The 22,738-nt window shown below is 32.3% G+C and overlaps 1 protein-coding gene across 1 annotated transcript; it reads right to left on the bottom strand.

The window, feature by feature from the left end:
* Positions 1–1,068: 1,068 nt before the first annotated feature.
* On the bottom strand, positions 1,069–21,666 carry LOC143042223 (uncharacterized). The gene is made up of 6 exons (XM_076214485.1): positions 21,597–21,666; positions 9,412–9,473; positions 8,821–8,889; positions 7,782–7,814; positions 6,748–6,822; positions 1,069–3,752 (listed from the first exon to the last, which is right to left on the bottom strand). The coding sequence occupies exon 6, from the start codon at positions 2,985–2,987 to the stop codon at positions 1,278–1,280; it is 1,710 nt and encodes a 569-aa protein (XP_076070600.1). The 5' UTR covers positions 2,988–3,752; positions 6,748–6,822; positions 7,782–7,814; positions 8,821–8,889; positions 9,412–9,473; positions 21,597–21,666; the 3' UTR covers positions 1,069–1,277.
* Between the last annotated feature and the right edge of the window lie 1,072 nt (positions 21,667–22,738).

Raw genomic sequence — 22,738 nt, 5'->3', positions numbered from 1 at the left:
TATGTTACGGTCATCTTGAAAATATTTTGATTATGATTTACGGTCATCTTAACGATTTTTTCAAATCGAATTTCCCGTTTCATGCACATTTCTCGGAAGTAATTAGTGATTTTCGAGTGATTCTTTTATAAATTTACATCGTTTCAATGTATGATTTGTAAAGAAAATGATATAGAAACACTTTAACAGACAATACAGAAACTGACCTAATTTTTCATCCGACATCTTGGGATGACCGTGAATGCAGTTACGGTCATCAGCTTTACCCCAGTGTATTAATCTCTGACGGCGGAGATGGATTGGCAGAGTTGTCGTGTTCTGTTGCATGGTCATACTTCCTCTCGTCATTGGAAAGATTAGTGACGACATCAGCTCATATCTTTTTTTTAATGTAGTTGAACATTTTTTTGTAAAGATAAAATTAAAACATACCGAACTTCGAGGTAAAATTATATAAACAAATGTGAGAATGATGGCAGGAAACAACCTTTTACAACATGTACAGCTTATGGACGCAATCGAAAATATACTTCGCAAATGCTCTCGAGAACTAACAAAACCTATACATTTGTTTGCAAAAATGCTATATCAATGCTATGTTAAAAGTTCGTAATTGCATACGGCGAAAACTAAAAGGGTTGGGGCTTTTTGTAAACCATAAAAATCAATTTTATAAAAGAAGAACATCCATGTATATGTTTTGACATGCCATAATTCAATTTTTCACTGAATTTATACTGACATTAATAAATAATTGCAACAGTAGTATAGAAAGGAAAGGAACAAAATTTGAGTGGGATTTCCTTGTCCATCTTAAGCACATGATATTATCGTGGGGATCTTGATTATGTTGTTTATGTTGTTGTTTAATTTATCACATATAATTGTACACGTAAGCAGCTGTTGTTTTCTTCTCGTAATTCTTATTATGACTTTGTCAGTTGACTTCGATTTATGTTTAGATATCCTTTTGATATCGTCCTGCATTCATTAATTGCAATAAAAAATATATATAAGTCCATGCAGAACCAAACGTACACTATTTCTATTAACTACCAATAACACACATTACAAATCAACTCAACAACGAACATTTGATCTTAGATTGATTTGTCTATATATTTTGATTTTAGGTCCATTTGATATTTGAGTGGTACTGACGAATTTATTATCAAAATGACAACACAAAATCATTTTCTGCGGTGAAATAAAAAATTAAAACCAAACAAATACTGTTCTCTTTCTCATATTACTTATTATTGTCACTACTGCTTCGCTTAAAACTGATTAAACATTTCTACTATACTATTTGCCTCCCTTCCTTGTAAATGGTGCACTACGTCACATGGAGTCTTTCCAGCTTTATTTTGTTTGTGTATATCGGCTTTCTTATCAAGTAGTAGCTGTACTATTTTTTTGTTTTCTTTTATACATGCAGCATGAAGTGGAGAATTTCCCTTTTCATTGCACATATTAACATCTGCATTATAATTCAATAAGAGTTCAACAATGTCAAAAGACTCTTTCACGCACGCAATATACAAAGAAGTCTCCCTTTTAGTATTCAATGCATTAATATCTGCATTATGTTCTACTAAAAATCTTACAATTTTTTCATGTTTTTCTCTACACGCAACATGTAGTGGAGTATATAAAGATTTATCACGTAAGTTGATATTTGCACTCTTAATATGCAATACTTTACATATTTCCAAATAGCCTTTACTACAACTTATAAAAAATGGCGTCATTCCTTGCTTCGTCATTAAGTGTATATCCGCGTTTGTGTTTAATAAAAGTTTAACAATTTTAACTTCACCATTCGAACATGCGATGTGCAAAGGCGATAAGCCATTTTCAGACTGTACATTCACTTTGGCGGAATAATCTAGCAAAAGCTTTACAATATTATCATTGCCAATTTTGCATGCTTTATGAAGAGGCGCTATTCCTTTTACGCTCGTTGTGTTTACATTAGCCATATTCTTTAAAAGCATACATGCTATATTATGGTGATTGCTTTCACAAGACGTAAAAAGGGGTGTTTTGCCAGTGGTATCGCATTCATTTATCATACTTTTATCATGATTAAGGAAAAGTTCAACAATTTTAAGATGTCCATTTGAACATGCTATATGTATCGCCTTTAGTCCATTTGTATCTTTGTGTTTGACATTCGCATTCTTCGTCAACAGGAACGTTACAGCATTGTAACTCCCATTGTCACAGGCTCTTTGCAACGCTGTTCTGTTTATCTTCTCGTCCTTTCTATTTACTTTTGCACCGTATCTGTGAAGAATCGTCAATGTAGATACATCGTCATTAATCGAGGCGATATCAAAAGGCGTTAGATCTTCGTTATTTGCAACATGAAGTGACGAATTGTCCAATGCAAGAAGTGTTTGTATGACTTTGTTATGACAACCTAAAGATGCCATAAACAATGGAGTTCTTTTGTTTTTATCCTGTAAATTTATCTGCCCCTTGCTTAGTTGAAAAAGTTTAAATACCAAATCTTCATAACCGTTTTCAGATATTATATGTAGAGGTGTAGAATCATTTTGATCGCATGTCAAATCTTCAGCTTTCAAACTTTCAAGAAATGTTAGCAGTTTTATTCTAAATTGTGAAAACTGCATTTGCATACCAGTAAATACATGACTATGATAACCTTTTCTTATATCCAACACTAGTCTTTGAAAATAAATGTCTTCCTGTTCTTGTTTCACCATGATTACTAATTCGTCATGCTTCTGTTGTATAGAAGCTAACTGCAGTCGATTGGCAATGAATGTACAATTTCCATATTTTAGTAAACAATGAATAATACTGCTTCCTACTATAAACAAAAAGTTTTGGAATAACGTATCGTGAATACAGGCAAATCCGACGTCTGTTTCCTGTACGTATGTTCCAACCAAGTGATTTAATGCTTCTAGAATTACTGTAGTTGAAGGGACGTACTTAAAACCACATTCATAACACATGTCAATAAGCAATTCTTTCGTTGTTTGATTGTCAAGACTTAATATTTGTCTATCAATATTATTATCTTGTATTACAAGTAAAGCTACTGCAAGAAATGCTATATCAGATTTTTTCTTAATGTTCCCAATTTCTTCAGTAAGGATTTTATATGGATTTACAAAAAAACATAGCTGTATCCTCTTGGGTTTTGTACAGTGCGCATAGCTCAGGGAAAAAATTATACATCATGAGTGTTTCTTCTTTTAATTCTGGTACGTTATACCTTTTGCACATTTTTTCCCTTTCAATATGAGATAGCTTCAAACTATATAAAAGCAAATCGAAATGTTTTGGCGAAACATTTAATATCCGAGAAAACCTCGATTTATAAATGTATGATCTACAAGTAAGTATAAGTCTCGTATTCGAACTATCAGTAAATGTGTGTTTGATAAATGTTTCTTCATTTTTCCATCGCTGAATACATAAGTCATCAACAGAATATTTCCCTACTGGATCATCAATTATAAATACCTGTTTTGTTTCGGGCAGTAAGTATTTTCGAATTTCTTCAGGAAATAAAACAGACAAAATTTGATATTTCTCATTCTGTTCTAACATAAAAGCTGTGTTATATGCAATGGCAGATTTACCGGATCCGGGTGGTCCCGATAATATCACGAATCCATTAGTTTTCATTGATTTTAACACTTGCGTATAAGCTTCAGTTAATTCAAAGTTTCCCTGCCGTTTTCTCCACGCCGTTATTACCTTTTCTTGTAAACCTGAAAACAAGAAAGGTTGAATTAAATACCATCTATAACAAATGAAGGATACTAGTATTATAACTTTCATATCATATGTGGTGTAAGGTTTTGGACACAGTTTGTTAAGCTGGGGTCACACATTCACGATTTTGTGGATGGAAATTCAAACTTTAATTAAATTTTGTATATCAAATAATTTAATCACGACAACAATCAGATATTGTTCAGTAAGCGTCGATATTCAACCGTTTCCAAGCGAATGTATCCCGATAATTCCGTTCTTAATCCACTTCTTCTCCAATTTGTGTCTTTTCGCCTGGTAATTATCTACCGATTCTGTCACGACTGCGTCCCGATTCTACCGAATGTAATACGATGGAGATCAGACAGTGACAAGACAGTGAACCGACGCTGACGGAAGTTATTCGTTCGAAAACTGTCGGCATACTCGGGATGGTCAGGTACTTGCGGAACGTTATCCTATCACGGTCCGCTCTATCGCATTGCAAACGGCTTTGTCTGGTCTCAGTCGTATTGTATTCTGTAATAGTCGGGACTCTAACGTGGGTATCATTGACGAATTGCGTATTAATAACGGGACTGTTCCGGAACGGTTTCGAAAAGATCTGGACTCATTCGGCAGAAAAACAGCAATAAAATTGTCTCCAGATCATTCCCGTTCCACAGGACACCGTCCAGAATTAACAGAACATTGTTAGGATTTTGATCCGATACAGCAGAATCTGTCATGACATAGGCACGACTGTAATCCGACTAGACAAAATCGGCTGAGAATCCCCGAATGTAACAGGACGCACCTAAGTGCGGGGTGCTTCGCCGAACTATTTGGACCCTTCCCGACCCGTAGGAATCTGTTACGAACTTAAACGACTGCGTTCAGACAATGATAGGACATTCCAGTTAATTGAAGATAGTAATCCGACTTTTTCACTTTTCCTGTCGTATCGCTGTCTTATCTCAAACGGGAGCAAAAATGTGTGCACCCCGCATAATAGATCACAATCATGCCACGGAAGCAAGTTCCACAATTGGGGAATGTCACGAATATACAATTTTTCTGGTGATAAAGTCAGAAATAATAATGGAACTAAGATTCATTATCATTTTGATCAAGTTTAGTAGATAGACTTGTGTATTTACGATATAATTCACCAGGGGTTGAATTTATACTGATTTCAATATGGGTTGGCTTTTCATGCTAAATAGTTAACCACGAGCTAAAACGAGTATTAGTTCAATCCCCCATTAATTATCCATATTCTAATAGGACAAATACTCCAATTCTTTTTGATCGAAGCGGTCATTGTAAAGGCTATTAAATTGCGTTAAAGAATAGAGCAATCTGAATGAGTGACATGCTTAAATTATATACAATAACGTTTTACGATAGGTTTAGATTAATTTAAATAATAATATTGATATGTCTCATTTGTATAGATAAAATTGTTTATAACACATTTTAACATCATTTGTTTTTGTTTCCAAGGTTGTGATGATTTTCGGTTTCACAAGAGTGTACAAAAACAAAAAAAAACAATTTTGTTGCATTAAGAGTAAAGTGATATCTAGCAGACAGCCATTATTCTAAGGAGTACTTATTATGGTCCGCTAGTGGCCGATTTTTGTTTTATAATCGTATGACGCACAATTCATACAGAACCTTTATAAGACAAAATAAAAACATCTCGCAAAGTTCCTTAGTTTTATTTTCAAAAATACTACTGACGTTTTATCATGTACCATTTCCAATTTAAAGTCACTATATCGTGCTTTTAATTGTATTTATTTGATTTTTCAGCCTATTTGCTGATAAATTTCCATTCTCAATTTTACCTCATACTTTTAAAAACGCTTACGTCGTTATATATCCAAGCACATATCAGATTATTGATTCTACCGAACATTGAAAAACTGCTTCTTACAGTTGCTGCTGGTCGTGTTTTCGTGTTGTCAACATGGACATAGTTGGCAAAATTAAAACATGAATTCATGTCAAACGTGAATAATTTTCAGTTTTATATTTTACAGCAAATTATTCCGAAACTAAAGTTTTAACTCTGTCTGGCAAATATGATATAAGATAAAGTTATTAATTTGTCATCTGCTATTATTTATATAGGTCTTCAGCTTATTTTAGGGTTGAGCTTTACTCATTAAAAAGAAAAAGCACATCGAACACATACAGTTCCAAAGCGTTCATTTATAAAAAAAAAGTTGAAATTCAACCAAATTGTTCTGATAATAGTTTATTCATAATGCAATAACATGTCGCCAACTTTTTCTGCACAAACATTCATGAAACCTCTCTAGTTATTTTATTTCTTTTAACATTGAGTGCTTAACCGTATCATAAGTCAGGCACCTGATGTTCGGTAGTTGTCAGTTGTTGATTTGGTTCCTAAGTGTTTCTCGTTTTTTAATAGATTAAACCGTTGGTTTTCCCGTTTGTACATATTTACACTAACGGTTTGGTTGGCCACGGAGTTCGTGGTTAAGACTGTACTTTGACCTTTAATGGTTTTTATTTTACTAATTGTGACTTGGATTGAGAGTTGTATTATTGGAACTCATAACACATCATCTTAAACATGATTTATCCAATTAAAAACAAAAAGAGACCTTTATATATTAACGAATAAAAAAACCCTGAAAAAAACTTGTGTGCGTGTTCATAAGATTTATAATTCTTTCACCATCTGTATACAGTAACTTAACATAAAATGTATATTCGAATAACAATGTAAAATTGAGAATGGAAATGGGGAATGTATCAAAGAGACAACAACCGGACCGTAGAAAAAACAACAACAGAAGGTCACCAACAGGTCTTCAATGTAACGAGAAATTCCCGCACCCGGAGGCGTCCTTCAGCTGGCCCCTAAAAAATATATACTACTTTTTGTGTGTTTGAATATTAATGCCACAATCAGCATTTCAATATAAAACAAACTGAATAGTTTCTCATCTACAATAATTATTAATCATTGCATACCAAAAACATCAAAAGGACTGCATGTTGTCTCCTTTCGTTTGAAGTCGTCCTTTCCCTTTAGCACATGTTTCGTTTCTGGAAAAAGAAATATTTCTAGATATGTTATCGTGACTGTGTATGGCTTTTGATGCCTTACATATGCATGTAACATTTTTAAGTTTCTATGGTATTCACAGTACATGTAATTAAAACGAGGAAATTATAAAAAAGTGAATAATAAGGAGTAATACGTTATTTTTACAAATTTACGATGTGATTATAGTTGAATTGATTTTCGGCTAAAACCAATTACAGAGACAACAATATAGAACATAAATGCTTACTAAAGGAGGGACGAAAGATACCCAAGGGACAGTCAAACTCATCAATCGAAAATAAACTGACAACGCCATGGCTAAAAATTAAAAAGACAAACAGACAAACAATAGTACACATGACACAACATAGAAAACTAAAGAATAATACTACCTGTGTCAGGTGTATTGTTGTATAATTGAAAAAAAGTAGAGGGATTAAAGTCTCTAAACCAAAAGGTTACTACTCCGTAATTTGGAATTGATAGATGATGTGCACTAAAAATACAATGTGAACGAATGAATGTTCTTTTTACATGTATCTAGATTAAAATACATAGCATGATCGTTATCTTGCAAAAGATTTCCCTCAAACAAACTCTCCGGCCGTCTATTTGTAGTTATGCGCGTAGTTTGTCATCAAAAATACTGAACCATGGCGTTGGTTTTATGCCTGCAGTAGTTATCCTTCAATCATTGATACAGGCATTTGTTGATGTCTAAATTTTGTGGGAGCCTTTTAGATTCAGGACAATTTAGGTAATTACAAAAGTTAGAAAACCAGTTTATTTTTGACATTACAAAAGTGTCGACATCTTTGATGTTTGTGTGCATTGTTATCTCACTTTTTATTTAACCTGCTCGTATTTTTTTATCGATTGAAATCAACTTCATATAAAACACTCAGGAAGTGTTTTGACATATTCTGAATTATGTTTTCCATGTAAGTTTTTAACTCACCAAATTTATCTTTATGTTTTATCAGCAAATAGGCTGAAAAATCAAATAAATACAATTAAAAGCACGATATACATGATATAGTGACATTAATGAATAACGACCTTTTAACTTATTTATGTACGACTTATAATAATTAGTTTTACTTATCAGTGTCTATTTTCGCAATATAGCCTGTCAAAACACATGTTTGATAAATTTATCAAATAAAGCGTCTGATATATATTTAGCATGTCCATAATTGGTCGGAATTGCCATTCAACTTTGTTTATGATTTGACTATCATACATATTATATTCCAGCGGCACTGATGAGTCCTATGTAGACGAAACTTGCACCTGGTGTACTTGCTTATTGTGAGTTGTAATAATTTCTTCATATTTTGTTTTGGTTTTCCTTATTTCTATCCAACATTAACATTAGGCATGTTATAATTCAGCGATTTATTTAACCTTTCCTTGATTGGAAATGTTCATTAACAAGTACATTTGTTTTGTATTACACACTAAAATTAATAACGAAATTGCTTTCTAAGATACATTCACCAGTTTCTGGGTTTATGTAGCCTATTTGTCTCAAGGTATAATTATGTGAAAGTAATTTCAGATCAAAACAATATCAGCCTGATATATACAAAACCCATCAGTATGCGCAAAATATCTGCGAACAGTGCATTATATTCCTGCAGTAACAAGGTGCAAAAGAGAACCTTTGTTTCTGATAAACGAGAATAATAAGCCATTTTTGTTTTTAAATCAAACAACTTTTTTACAAAATTTAAAAGAAGATTTGACCATGAATCGACTGCTAGCATTCGTCTTAAATCTTTCATTTTACCCACGACTTTTCCCAAATTTTTACTTATTTGCAAGGCATGCCTTGCGTTAGACTATATTATTACAAAATGTAATACTTTCATACATGTTTTTTCTTAACTAGGCCTAAATGCATATCAAAAACAAACGATATTGCTTGAGTTTCGTCAGATTCATAGTTGAAAGGTAAAAACGCCAATAAACGATTATTCAAGCTTATTACTTACTTAAAAAAAGTACACATACAGCAGCAATGCATATTATTGTAGCTAAAACAGCGGGTCGTCCAACACTATCTGTAATTAAATCGTTAACTTATTGTTTTCTTACTCTTTACTGCATATAAACAATCACATACATCGTAAATAATATTTTAAAAAGACAATAGTCGTGGTGATGCTTACATTTAGAGATTTTTCTCTTGGCACACATTTGAATTGGCGGTAAAAAGTACTGTCATAACAAAAAGATCTGATCAGTGTAAATGAATGCATAAATTCTAAACGTTGAGTAACATTTCAATTTGGTAATAGTAGAGTTTTTATAGTTGTCTTCCTTTGATAGAATTTGTAGTAATAGAGAGTTAAATTTTACACAATAATTATTTCTAGTTTGAAATAAGTTCAAATGTACATCGTCTCAGTACAAGTGTATCACTCGTCGAACGTTATCTTCTAAATCAAAGGATACTATAATTACTTTCAATTGGTATACTTAGAAACCGGATTTAGATTCGCTGATAGTCATATTAATGCACTCGTCAATTTGATAGGAAGATATGATTTTTTTTTTTTTACTATATTTCTTTCTAGTATTACCTGATGACGTCTCATATCCATATTTCGATATGATTGTTGACATTTCTTTTTTTTCGTCGATCCTGTAATATATTATTTTCAATTTGTTTAAATTTTGCTTGACAAATCTTTCAATGTTTAAGGTTGTACAAAAGAATATTTGTATATATGCTGGCATCGCGATGATAATTCGGACTGTCACATACAAAAATGTCTGTGATATCATCGCAAATAGATAAAACGAAAAAATGCGGACGGAGTATCTCTAAACTGTTTCATCGTTCCACCATCTAGGTAGTTTGATTTGTCCCTATTTCGTAATTTAAGCTCAATGAGGTTTTTGACTTTATGACATTTGAAGTGAGGAATCTTGAAACTTTTAAGGGTTAAACGGAACGAATCGCCGTTGTGTCTTGTTCAAATTCCTTGCTCTCGTCATTTGTTAAAAATAAGAATATGTAATAGTAAAAGTTGACTGATAAGTTAATATTGATATTAAAAGACCTCTTTTAATGTCAATATTAACTTAATCATTGAAATTTTACTGACTTACAAACCGTCGAAAATATATGAAAAGTACATAAAAAGCACTTGCTGAAACCTAATTCCCCTGAACTGGACGAGTCTAAGTATGTTCAACTTAAATGATAGTTAAACAGTACTCAAACTGATATAAACAATTAACAGTTTTCAATTTGAAATGTAAACGGACCGATTTAATGGCATTACATCATATAACTTTTTATTTATGTTATAAAATAAATTAGCATCTAAATAACACAAAATGATAGTTTTACAAAATTATGGGGTAAAACTATATTTTTTCAGCCAACTTTTCAAAATAACGATTCCTTATTTAATAAATCAGGCAATCAAAACCCCACGCAAACCTCATTTATAACTGACCAATGAATATTATGCTCAACAACTTCTTGCTATATATACTTGATGTTTTTGATCTGTCAGTAATCATGAAATAGATTCGTAAAGATCAGACCTTAGAAAACAGTAAGTAAACTCTTCCAACAATTAGCTTTTTAAACAGCTTGTTTCAGAACATCTAATCGGACAGACCTAGATGCATAATCTTTTCTTCCTGCGAACTAATATCTTGTGAACTTACACGATAATAAAAAACGACTCAGTTTGTCAGTCTGGTAAAAACGGGGTTAATACTCTTATATTTACATCTAATCGTCCTGAATATTAATTTTATTTGCCGCTGGTCGTCATCCATTATCACAATTTATTTTACCGTTTAAGTATACAGTGAAGTGTTTTTCTTATACTGGTTTATATAACAACTTCTTAAATTTTCACCGATCAGAATTAAAATATGGCAGGTGAAATTTTTCAACCAAACACTTGTGATTGTTGGGATATCTTTGACGGTAAATAATATTAAATCAAATGTACCTTTTCGGATATATATAATATTTGGCGGAACATATTATTGAATTAACTCCGTAAAACTATTATTAAGTCATGGGTCGGTTTTGAGCTTATTATTCTGTATACGCATCTTTCTATAAAAAAGACCGAATGTTGACTTTTATTTATCTATGTCTTTGGGTTGCTGTCGCATTAATGTATAAAATTGAGAGAGAAAAGAAATGGAGAATGTGTCATAGCGACAACAACCCAATCACAGAGCAGACAACAGCCGAAGGCCACTAATTGGTCTTCAATGTAGCGAGAATTCCCGCACCCGTAGGTGTCCTTCAGCAAGCCCCTTAAAAATATGTATACCAGTACAGTGATAATGGACGTCATACTAAACTCCAAATTATACCCACGAAACTAAAATTAAAAATCATACAAGACTAACAAAGGTCAGAGGCTCCTGATTTGGGACAGGCCCAAAATTGCGGCTGGGTAAAACATGTTTATGAGATACCTTTATTTCCTTTTATTCAAAACAAAATGCAGGGGCGGATCCAGTCATTTTAAAACGGGGGGTTCCCAACCCAGGATAAAGGGGGGTTCCAACTATATGTCCACATTCAAATGCATTGATCGGCCAAAAAAAGAGGGGTTCGAACGCCCGGAACCTCCCTCCCCTCCCCATTTAGCAAGGGTATACTGTGGGACAGGAGAGGTCCAGAGATGTCAATATATCTATACCCAAGCGAATCATTTCATTGGCGGATCCAGGGGGGGGGGGGGTTCCGGGTGTTGGAACCCCTCTTTTTTTGGCCGATCTATGCATTTGAATTGGGACATATAGTTGGAACCCCCCTTTGTTCTGGGTTGGGAATCCCCCTTTTCAAAATGGCGGGGTCCGCCCCTGCATTTTGTTTTGAAAAAAAAAGGAAATAAAGGTATCTCATAAACATGTTTAACCCAGCCGCAATTTTGCGCCTGTCCCAAATCAGGAGCCTCTGACCTTTGTTAGTCTTGTATGATTTTTAATTTTAGTTTCTTGGGTATAATTTAGTATGACGTCCATTATAACTGTACTAGTATACATATTTTTAAGGGGCTTGCTGAAGGACACCTACGGGTGCGGGAATTCTCGCTACATAGAAGACCCATTGGTGGCCGTCGGCTGTTGTCTGCTCTAAGGTCGGGTTGTTGTCTCTATGCCACATTCTCCATTTCCTTTCTCTATTTTATCCATTAATGCGACAGAAACCCAAAGACATAAATAAATAAAAATATTTAGAGTCAACATTCGGTCTTTTTTTTATAGAAAGATGCGTATACAGAATAATAAGCTCAAAACCGACCCATGACTAAATAATAGTTTTACGGAGTTAATTCAATATTATTTTCCGCCAAATATTATATATATCCGAAAAGGAACCTTTGATTTAATATTATTTATCGTCAAAGATATCCCAACAATCACAAGTGTTTGGTTGAAAAAAATTTCACCTGCCATATTTTAATTTTGATCGGTGAAAATTTATGAAGTTGTAATATAAACCATTAAAAGAAAAACACTTCACTGTATACTAAAACGGTGAAATAAAAATAATGATAATGGATGACGACCAGTGGCAAATAAAATTAATATTCAGGACGATTAGATGTAAATATAAGAGTATTAACCCCGTTTTTTACCAGACTGACAAACTGAGTCGCTTTTTTTTATTATCGTGCAAGTTCACAAGATATTAGTTCGCAGGAAGAAAAGTCACCCGACCCGGACAAATTTCCGACTCTGAGCCGGCCAGTCTTTAACATCTTTGTTTGACCCGTTCGGGATTCGAATAAATGACCTCCCCGTCCCGAGGCGAACGCCCCCACACGAGATCAACCAGGAGAGCGGTAGTGATCGGTAGTACAGAATATCATACCAAAAAACTAAAGTACAATACACAGTACAGTTTCAAAGAATTATCACAGTTACTAAAGCGAGCTTAAAGTATGTAACCTAAATTGGATGCGTGAAATGATTTTTTAAACTACACGTAAACATGGATGATCGACTTCAGGGTAGATTTTATGGATCAACGCTCTTGGCAAATTAAAAACTCTTACTCCTATTATTCGAGTGGTCCAAATATTGCCAGCTGTTACAAGTCTAAATTTCTGTCCTTATTCAATATGCCCTCGTTTTTCCAGTGGTATTTTAAAGTTTCACGTCCGACCTCACTGTCGACCTTCTACTGTACGACCTATTGTATTTTAAATTCATGTGTTATAGTCATGAACATGCATGAAATATTTGCTACTACTGGACGTAAAGCAAACAACAATCAATCAACTTACTTGATTTCTCTGTACTACATTTTGTAGTACTTAGCACATAAAGACAAGATCTTGTAAAATGCTATAATAATTTTCAATTTCCATTTAAATTTTTATGTTTTTTTTTTCGGGGGGGGGGGGGGGGGGGGCTCTTCAGTTCATCACATAACTGACTGCTTATTAAAAAGATTTAAATATTTTTTTACTATGGTTTTTATCTTCTGTTTTAATACGATTTATAACAAATGATTTGTTTTTGTCTGGAAAGGATTAAACTAAGAAAGATAAAAGTTTTTTCAGGTGTTTTTGCTTCATTTAGACATGAAGAGGGAATAACGGACGACTAGATTAAAGAGTTTGTTTTCATATAATGCATTGCACTTGCGAATATATCTCACCTCACACGTTTTGATCGGGCCAGTGAAACCTAGTTTAATACGGTTTTATTCATTGAAGTTTGCATGCATAGTTTTTATTTAAAAAAAAAACACAAATAAAGCAAGAACTATTTAACAATTAATTGGACTAAATAGACAAAACTATTCATTTTGTATTCGCATGTAACGTAATGTAGGAAAATTACCAAATCAGAAACAAAAGGAACATTTACCGGATGAATATTGTGAAGGACCTTATGCATCTAGGTCTGTCCGATAAGATGTTTTAAAACCAGCTGTTTGAAAAGCTAATTGTTGGAAGAGTTTACTTACTGTTTTCTAAGGTCTGATCTTTACGAATCTGTTTTTTATATCATAAATAAATAATTATATGATGTAATGCCAGTACATCGGTCCGTTTACATTTCAAATTTGTAACTGTTAATTGTTTATATCAGTCTGAGTACTGTTTAACTATCATTTAAGTTGAACATACTTAGACTCGTCCAGTCAGGGGAATTATGTTTCAGCAAGTGCTTTTTATGTACTTTTCTAATATTTTTGACGGTTTGTAAGTCAGTAAAATTTCAATGATTAAGTTGATATTGTCATTAAAAGACCTCCGAACAAAAAGGGCTGTTCAAATCCCCTCGCCTCGTCGTTCAAAGGTCTTTGAATATCAATATTAACTTATCATTGAACTTTCACTATTACTTAAACATGTTAAATTAAAGTCCTAAGTTTAATAAAGTAAATATACATTTTTTTAAATATGATTTGCAAGGCTGCATGCCCATTATATATAAATTTGTTTATTAAAGTACATCTATCGTTTTCATATATTTCTTTTCCGCCATGCATAAGATTTATCTTTACTTTGACTTTATTCTATATATAATTATGTAACTAGAACACAACCGTGAAATCGCGGGCATTCAGAGCGTAGTTTAAAGTATGTAAAGTGTTGATGGAAGATTTTTTTAACATATTGAATGACTGGAGAATTTCAGCAAAAGCATCATAAGTCATAGGTTATTGGGGATAGGAAAATGTTTTTTTTTTATCCCTCCTCTTTCATTTCCAAAATTTCTGTTTCATTTTGGTCTCTTGTGGAGAGTTGTCTCAACATGGTAATCATACCACAACTTTTTTTTTTGGTAATCAAGGAATTTTGTAAACGATTAATGACTGGAGAATTTCAGAAAAGGTATCAAAAGTTCACATGAGTAATTTTAGCGCTTATCTGTATATTATGAACATTCATTACTATATAAATAAAGTGTATTTATTTTCAATTCTAAGTTTAACGTGAGGGTACCCAAATTGCACTTATTTTGACAGTTTTTTAACCAACGTTTATATATGCTTCAGACAAAAGTTTTTATTGTGTGCTGATTGTGTAGATGTATCATTATTTACTATATGGTATCACTAATTTAATTTTGAATCCATATGGAATCATAGAAAAACTTGTCTGAACTGACCTCCTAACCATCAATGATTCTGTAATGAGGAGTACCCAAATTGCATCCATGCTTAAATTCGTATCGTCAAAAGTCTAATAACAAATGAATAACAGAGCTTTTGTTTAATTTCTTCAAATATTTTGAACAATTGGATATTAGTTCATACTTACTCCTCATTTTTTAAGAAATGGATACTTGTAACATATTGTATTTGCTAATTTTAAAAAAGATGACGTTTTGATGATGTCGCATGGCGACGTTTCCGTACATTTTGCTTTTTCAGTAAACACTTCATATGTTGAGAAATATTGTGAACGTTTTGTGTATATCTAAATATTTTTACCTATGTTGAAAGACGTGCATAGTATCAAATCAAACAAATACAAATTGTTCTCTAGGAAATCTTGTAAGATTTCTACTGCTATTTTTGATAAATAGGTGCAATTTGGGTACCGTCATGTTACTATTCGATCCATGGTGGTCAATTGATATAGTATACAGACCCTCTCCATTTCAGAAAATCTGTGACCGTCGTGGATAGTAAACTTAAAATGATACCAGATAGAATTAAAATACACTTTATTCGTAGTATATGTATGGTCGTTTAATAGTTTAGATTTGTTTAAGAGATCGATTTATGTCAATCATTTTTATGAAGAAACGAGTTTCTAATACGTAGGAAGATTTTGCACAATGTAATTTAAAGTATTATTTCCTTGTTTCAAAGTAAAAAAAATAATATTTTTTTTCATATTAAAAAGATACTCGGATTTGTTTTTTTGATCAATAGAACTTATTGCGACCAATTAAATTGTATTTACAATGAGGTTTATATTTAGGTGTGTGTAAAATAGGGAAACAATAAACTGGTAAGTTGTTGACCATTTAGACTTCGTTTAGATAACACACGTCTTCAAAATTAATGGTTTAAAATAAAATTTAGGGAGTTAAAAATTGAAAAGTGAAACGCTAAAATGTATATAGAAACCTATTCTATCACTTTCCTCTGAGCAAAGTCTTAAGGGAAATATATATTGAAACTGTAGATCATAGTGGGTTAAACGACAACGAGACAGCAATCAAACAACAAAAACACATAAGGACAGCTAGTGGGTTACATATATAGTGTTCACCACTGGATAGGTGTATACACAACATGCCAATTTCTAAATCATCCCTTATTTCTTTATCATTGTGAATAATGTATCCCGGAAAATAGAATTCATGTACTACATGTCTTTGATTTTACAAATGATAAAAGATCTGGCATAAAAACGTGATTCTCAATATAATTTTAAAATTGAGGAGAAAGCCAGAATAAGAAAGTTATACAATTTAAAGAATACCAATCCTAAAGTTTCATTGCTAAGATGTATATTGTCCCCTTCTTTTATCCTACATGAAACTTCATGAGAGCCGATGATTAAATATCCACATATTTTTCCGAAATGTTCATACATAATATTAATATGGCGTCAAGTGTTTAAACAGTTATCAAATCGGTATGCGCGTTAAATAAATATTAAAAATGTCATATGAATAAATAAATGCTTAAGAAATGATGCAATTATGTTATCAATCTAAAAATATTAATCATGAAATAATAAATAAATATATATATATATATTAAATGACTGAAGCAATTAAAATTCTTAAGGATATTGTTTCAATATTGCCGAAAAACTGAGACTACTATAAATGTTATACATGTAGTAGTCTCAGCCGAAAACAATACGTAATATTGATAATACAAGCAAGTATGACAAACCAATCACAAATTTGTTGTTTGGGATTATTCATGGTTGACTAGTTCTATATTAACCAGTGACACGTGTCCTAATTTTTAAGAAAAGGCACAGAAAAAGTATGAATAAAAATAACCGGTTCTTCAAAACTATATTTTCAAAATGCATTGCATAATTTAAACCGCTTTAAAGTGTTTCATTTTACTTTATGTTTGTGCGTATGCAAAAAATTGATAGCAAGTTAAACTTCAATGCTCATGACTTACGAGTATTATATTTCTTGTGGAATTGATAGATGAGCGGTTTTTCACAAATACCGAACAAAAGAATATAGCGTAAACTTCAATTAATGGACAAGCAACCAACCGAGAAACTTAAAAAATTTAAGAGGCATCTACATATACATGTATAACTAGTTTTGAGTTAGAGAAATCATTCAGTGCCATATGATCTTATTCAGATTTGTGCGTTTTTACTTAAGGCAAAAAAAAGTTATTGAAGAAAAAAAAAGATACATGAAATAACGAATTAACATAAGTTTACAAATACATACCTAGGTGCATTTAATTAAACAACATTTAAACTTTTTAATACATGTTTTCAATTGTAATTTTATGTTTATGTACCCGATATCGAGTTCTTATAAAAATAAAAGTCACTTGAATGGGTATTTCTGGTGTATATACATGTATCACACGTGCTATCTACATGTACAATATACGGAAATGACACGGCTGGGTAGTGTAACGTTACTGAAAGAAGACTACTGTCAGGTGTATATCCCCGGGCGAAGAATTTACTAGTTTGTCAACACGGTTAGGTGTAATTTGTCATATCGTAAAGGTTTGAGTCGCGCTCATCTCTTCTTTTTTATAATATTTATTGCGCCAATAAATGGAACTTGACACATTCCCCATTTCCATTCTCAATTTTATTAATTGTGTCATATTTACCTCGAAACGATTAACCTTGTTACACGTACATGTAACATTAGAATACTGACTTCAGCTGTTAAATAACTTTATAATTACTAAACTGATTACAAAAATTTGAAATTATGTACTTCTCCTTCCGTATGCCATGTTTTTTGTGTCAATTCTATCTTTCCATTGTAAAGTTTCAAGTCTTTAAATAACATCCATTTGTAGAACTGATTATTTCGATCCTTCAAAGATGTGTAGAATAATAATAAAGAAAAAATATTATTTAGTCTCTTTCATATAAATACTGTAGATTAGTATTTGATCATCGATTCAAACATAACATCCAGTGACAAATTTTTTTTTAAAAATTAATCAAAGTTTTATTGCACTTTTGCTGTTAACAATTTACTTATTCTACAGCTTCAATTAAGTATCCCTTAAATTAGTCATTGAATATTTAGGGAAAAATATTCAATAAGTATATTTATAAAGTAAGTTGTATTATATTACATACATAATATCAGTTCTACAAAGTACAATTTCATACCAGAATACGGTACGTTTCTTAACCCAAACTGTATATGATTTATTTATTGAAGCTTCACTGTACCGTGAAATTGATGATGATCCTTGATACTGACAGCATGACTTTTCAGCCGACAGTAGAATTTCGAAATTTTTTTGTTAGTTTACTCCGTGTAATTGTGAATCGGAGTCTTAAATGATTTGATATTTTTTTTCTTCATTAAATTGTATTTTTTGCGATCAAACCAAAGATAAAAAAAAAGATCGAAAGTGCACGTGATATAATTAACGATACATGAATGCGGTATCCAAGCATTGTATTGTGTTAACTAATAACAATACTAATTCAGTGTAGCTATAATAGATATGATAAATTATATATAAACATGACAAAAGAGTAGAATAGCGAATTTCATTTGATGCATATCACCTGATTGGACACATTTCATACATGTGCAGTCATGAACTAACTAGGTCACAGCTTGAATTTGCTTCGCAATTATAGAAATTCGAAATATTCTAAAGTTTTAAGTATGATTCTCTTATTTTTTTTTCTCTAATTTTATTTATGCTAATTATGTCCCTGATTTCATTTTGAAATATTTTTAAAATATCAATGGCCTTGTCTTTCTTGTCAGACATGTAATATGCTTTATAAATTGAAAAGTAAATTATAGTTAATAAATAGTTCATATCAAAATAATCGTCATCTTCAATTTTATAGCCAGTTACTAAACTTTTAAGACTGAATATATGCTTATCAACTTTTAATAGTGCTAAAAGCTGGTCAACTTTGTGCCAATACTGCACATTATATGAACAGAAAAAAAAGAAGTGTTTATAATCATCATGTTGCTTACAATGGAAGCACAAACTACTCGGTACTATTTTCCATTTATAAAGTAATTCATTACAGGCTAATATATAATGCATTATTTTCCATTTAAACATTTAAGATTTGTTGACATGTTACACGTGGATTTCTGGAGTAAATCCAGATTGATTTACCACGAAGGTTGAGGCATTTGGATATGAGAATATCTCTTTCAGCTTCGTCATCGAGGTAAATTCTCCATAAGCTTCGGATTCTTTGGAGACCAGTAATTGTTCTTTCTGGTACTGCTTCACCGACAGCTTTATACATTTCAGGGTGAGTCAGGTATATTTTTTTCAGAGTCTCTCCATCCGATATTGAACCAAAGACATCTGTTTACTGTATAAATACAGGTTTAACACTAACTAACATGTCTGAGGGCTCAATTGTTTTAGGGTCTGTTTTTGTTTTTTCTGCGTAGGACGCCATTTTGGGTTCACTTTGTTCATTGGATTTTGCCATAACTTTGCTGAAATCACCTTTAAAGTTGTTTTTGCGATATTAAGTCACTTATAAAATTGAGAAGGGAAATGGGGAATGTGCCAAAGAGACAACAACCCGACCATAGAAAAAAGCACAACATCAGAAGGTCATCAACAGGTCTTCAATGTAGCGAGAAATTCCCGTACCCGGAGGCGTTAGTTCTACATACTAGCAAGCATCTATAGTACTGTGAAGTAATTGTCAATGAGAAAACAAAGTTAATTACGATTTTTTTTCCTCTAGTGGTTACACACCCGTTACCTTAGTCGAGGGCCGTAATTTGAGAAATATTTCATGTATTCGTACAAAGAACAAAGAACAAATCAACTTCTTTTAGAATACAATTGATTGGTTATTTAAGGTAAATGATTTGCGACAGAATAGGTGAAAGTTGGCCAGAAGCTTACCTCGAAAATAATGAAATATAAAAAAGGTAGAGTTATTTTTTAATTCTGTATTCTACACATACATGGACTTCACTTTTTACAGTAAAAATAAACAGTTTTAACACCGACAGCAGGAATCACAAGCAACGCGGGTTCCATAGATATCTTCAACGAATTTTTATATATCCCTGGCAGTTTTCGGTTTTTATCAGGAAACGTTTCCCATTCGTTTTATAAATATTCCATAACGATATTAGTTAGAGATTTAATCCAATCCAAACTAATAATTATTTTTTTTTTATCCCGCATCTTTTTAATTAAATCTTTTTTAAATTAACTCAAAACTATAAAAAGTGTAATAACTTTCTGAAATTAAACCCTAACATACGTGTTTATCAGACGCTTAACAAAACGATATACCATACGATTGATGAAACGCTAAACGCTATCACATACCATACGATAAACGAAACGCTAAACGCTAAACCATACCATAAACCATACGACAAATAAAACGATTAACGATACCATGAACAATACGTTATACAAAAGAATATAGGACAGAAAGTCACAGACAAAAAGTCACGGACAAAAAGTCACAGGACAAAAAGTCACAATTCTCTTTTTCTGATTATTTTCTTTGAATAAAAAACGTTTTTTTCTACAAAAATATTTTTGTATTTTTCTTGAACAATTGTATATAAACCAACTTTGTAAACAACATTTATAAAAAAAATATCAAAGATGATTAAATAGTTGTTACAAAAACAAAATGTCAAAGTGGCTTGCCACTCAAATGGCTTCATGGTGCCAAGAATCTTTCTTTTGCACGATCAAATTAAATAAATCTTTATTTTTCAAGTATAATGACACATTTCCTAAACTTTAATAGGGATATATGTATTAAAAAGTAAATATTTCAAGATGTTCAGACAATTGTCAACATATTATTTGTGAATTTTTGTCCTGTGACTTTTTGTCCTACCAAACTTGTGACTTTATGTCCTGTGACTTTTTGTCCTGTGACTTTCTGTCCTGTGACTTTCTGTCCGTTTACCATATAAAACCCTCAACGGTGACATTTACCATACGATGAACGGGCGATGAACGAACGCTGACCGAACGTTGTACGGACGCTATACGAATGATGTACGAACGATGACCGAACTCTATACAAACGATTACCGAACGCTGTACGTACGATTCCCGAACGAAAAAAGTGTTAACTTATACGTTACAGGGACTGTATAAGTAAATGAGATATGGACTTTTTGACAAATAAATTCCTATTGCAGCCAATATCTCCCGGTTCGGGACAGGATATTATTTCCACAAAATACCGCCTGATTATTGATCGGAGATATTTAAGCAACCAAAAGCACTTTGAATCAAACAAATTCTTAAATTGTAAATTAAGGTATTTTGCTGGGTGTTTTTTCCCGATCCTATTTCGGACCCCCTGATATAAATAGGGCGTATCTAATTAGTCATGCCCGATTAACTTTAAGTAAATTGAACCTCAACTTAAAGACCTACATCGGGTAAATAAGTTTGAGGTACAATAAGTAGACAATGGAAATCCTTTGTGAAATGAGATCGTCCCAGGTTTCTTAGATAATTATTCGGCGTTAAAAACAATGAAAAATGAACGAGCAGGTTTGTAACAAGAAAAAATGGTACACGTTGAAATCTTCGACTTTATTTCGGAATGCTACAAAAATAAATACTTACACGACAATTGGTATTCGTGCACAGTGAAAGCTTCGCTTCCTCACGTTTCTTTTAAGACACTCATAATCTGAAAAAGAGTAAAATAACAATATATAATATACATAAAGTATCAAGGAAATTGTGTAAATTATCTTTAAGAGAGAAAATTGTGTGCCAGAGTAGAAACTTATAAATTTAATTGACATTTCTCTACGAAAAAAAAACTTGTTTTCCTAAAATATTGCGCAGACATCACTGGACATTTGAATAACTTTACGGTAAACAGTATTTGTGAACAAAAGCTTGGAGTTGTTCTTTGGAGGGAATTTATAAGTTCGAAGAATTGTGTATCGAAGTCGGTCTTAGTTATACTTTAAAGCTGGTGTTAAGGTCGATGGACTTCTTAATCCATGGCGACTGCCCGATCCCAATTTTAATATTAACCTTAATCATCCATACGGCTAGTACTGCTTGAGCCTTCGATATTGAATATTTGTGAATTGCTAATTACCACTTACGGATGAACAATGTAGAAATGTACAATGTCATGTACAATGTTGGATGAATTCTTGTTTTGTAGCTAACCAAACCTCTCATTTGTCCGAATGTCGCATAAACGTGATTAAGCATGATCAGCCAATTTAAATTGAGTACTCATTGTTAATGATTTTAACTTATTTCAATAGATATCTAGTTCCTTAATATATTAAAATTTCCACCTGTCACTAGCAAGAATACATTGTCATATTTATGTAATGAAATCATGTTCCAATACAACGTCCGTCGATTAAGAAATAATTGCCAAATCCTTTCTTACATATATGAAGAGCCTCCCTTTGCAGTTATAGTTTTCAGCATGTCTTCGTTTAAAACCGGTAGTTGCACAACTATCTTTTAAGTTATGCTCGCATACCATTATATATTTACTGATCCTCATTTTGTTTATCTGCATGTATATTTTTTTGAGAAATTTTCAATATTTTGTCTTCTGCTATAATTTTTTTTCACTATCCCCACTTCCATTGATTCAGCAGTTTTTCACATTATTCTGACAAAATATTTCGAATTTTTATGTTTATCCTCCTATGTATGAATGACTATTTTATGTAGTATAGATTGTCGGTCGCATACTACTTCTTTGAAATTGTGTTAGCACACACGCA

This window comes from Mytilus galloprovincialis, chromosome 8, assembly GCF_965363235.1.
Source record: "Mytilus galloprovincialis chromosome 8, xbMytGall1.hap1.1, whole genome shotgun sequence".
NCBI classification, from domain to species: Eukaryota; Metazoa; Mollusca; class Bivalvia; order Mytilida; family Mytilidae; genus Mytilus; species Mytilus galloprovincialis.
The sequence above is the reverse complement of the archived record's forward strand: the minus strand, read 5'-3'. Positions and strand labels throughout refer to the sequence as shown.

Coding starts and splice junctions, on each gene's coding strand:
- LOC143042223 (XM_076214485.1), bottom strand. CDS start 2,987: ATGTGTTATGAATGTGGTTTTAAGTACGTCCCTTCAACTACAGTAATT.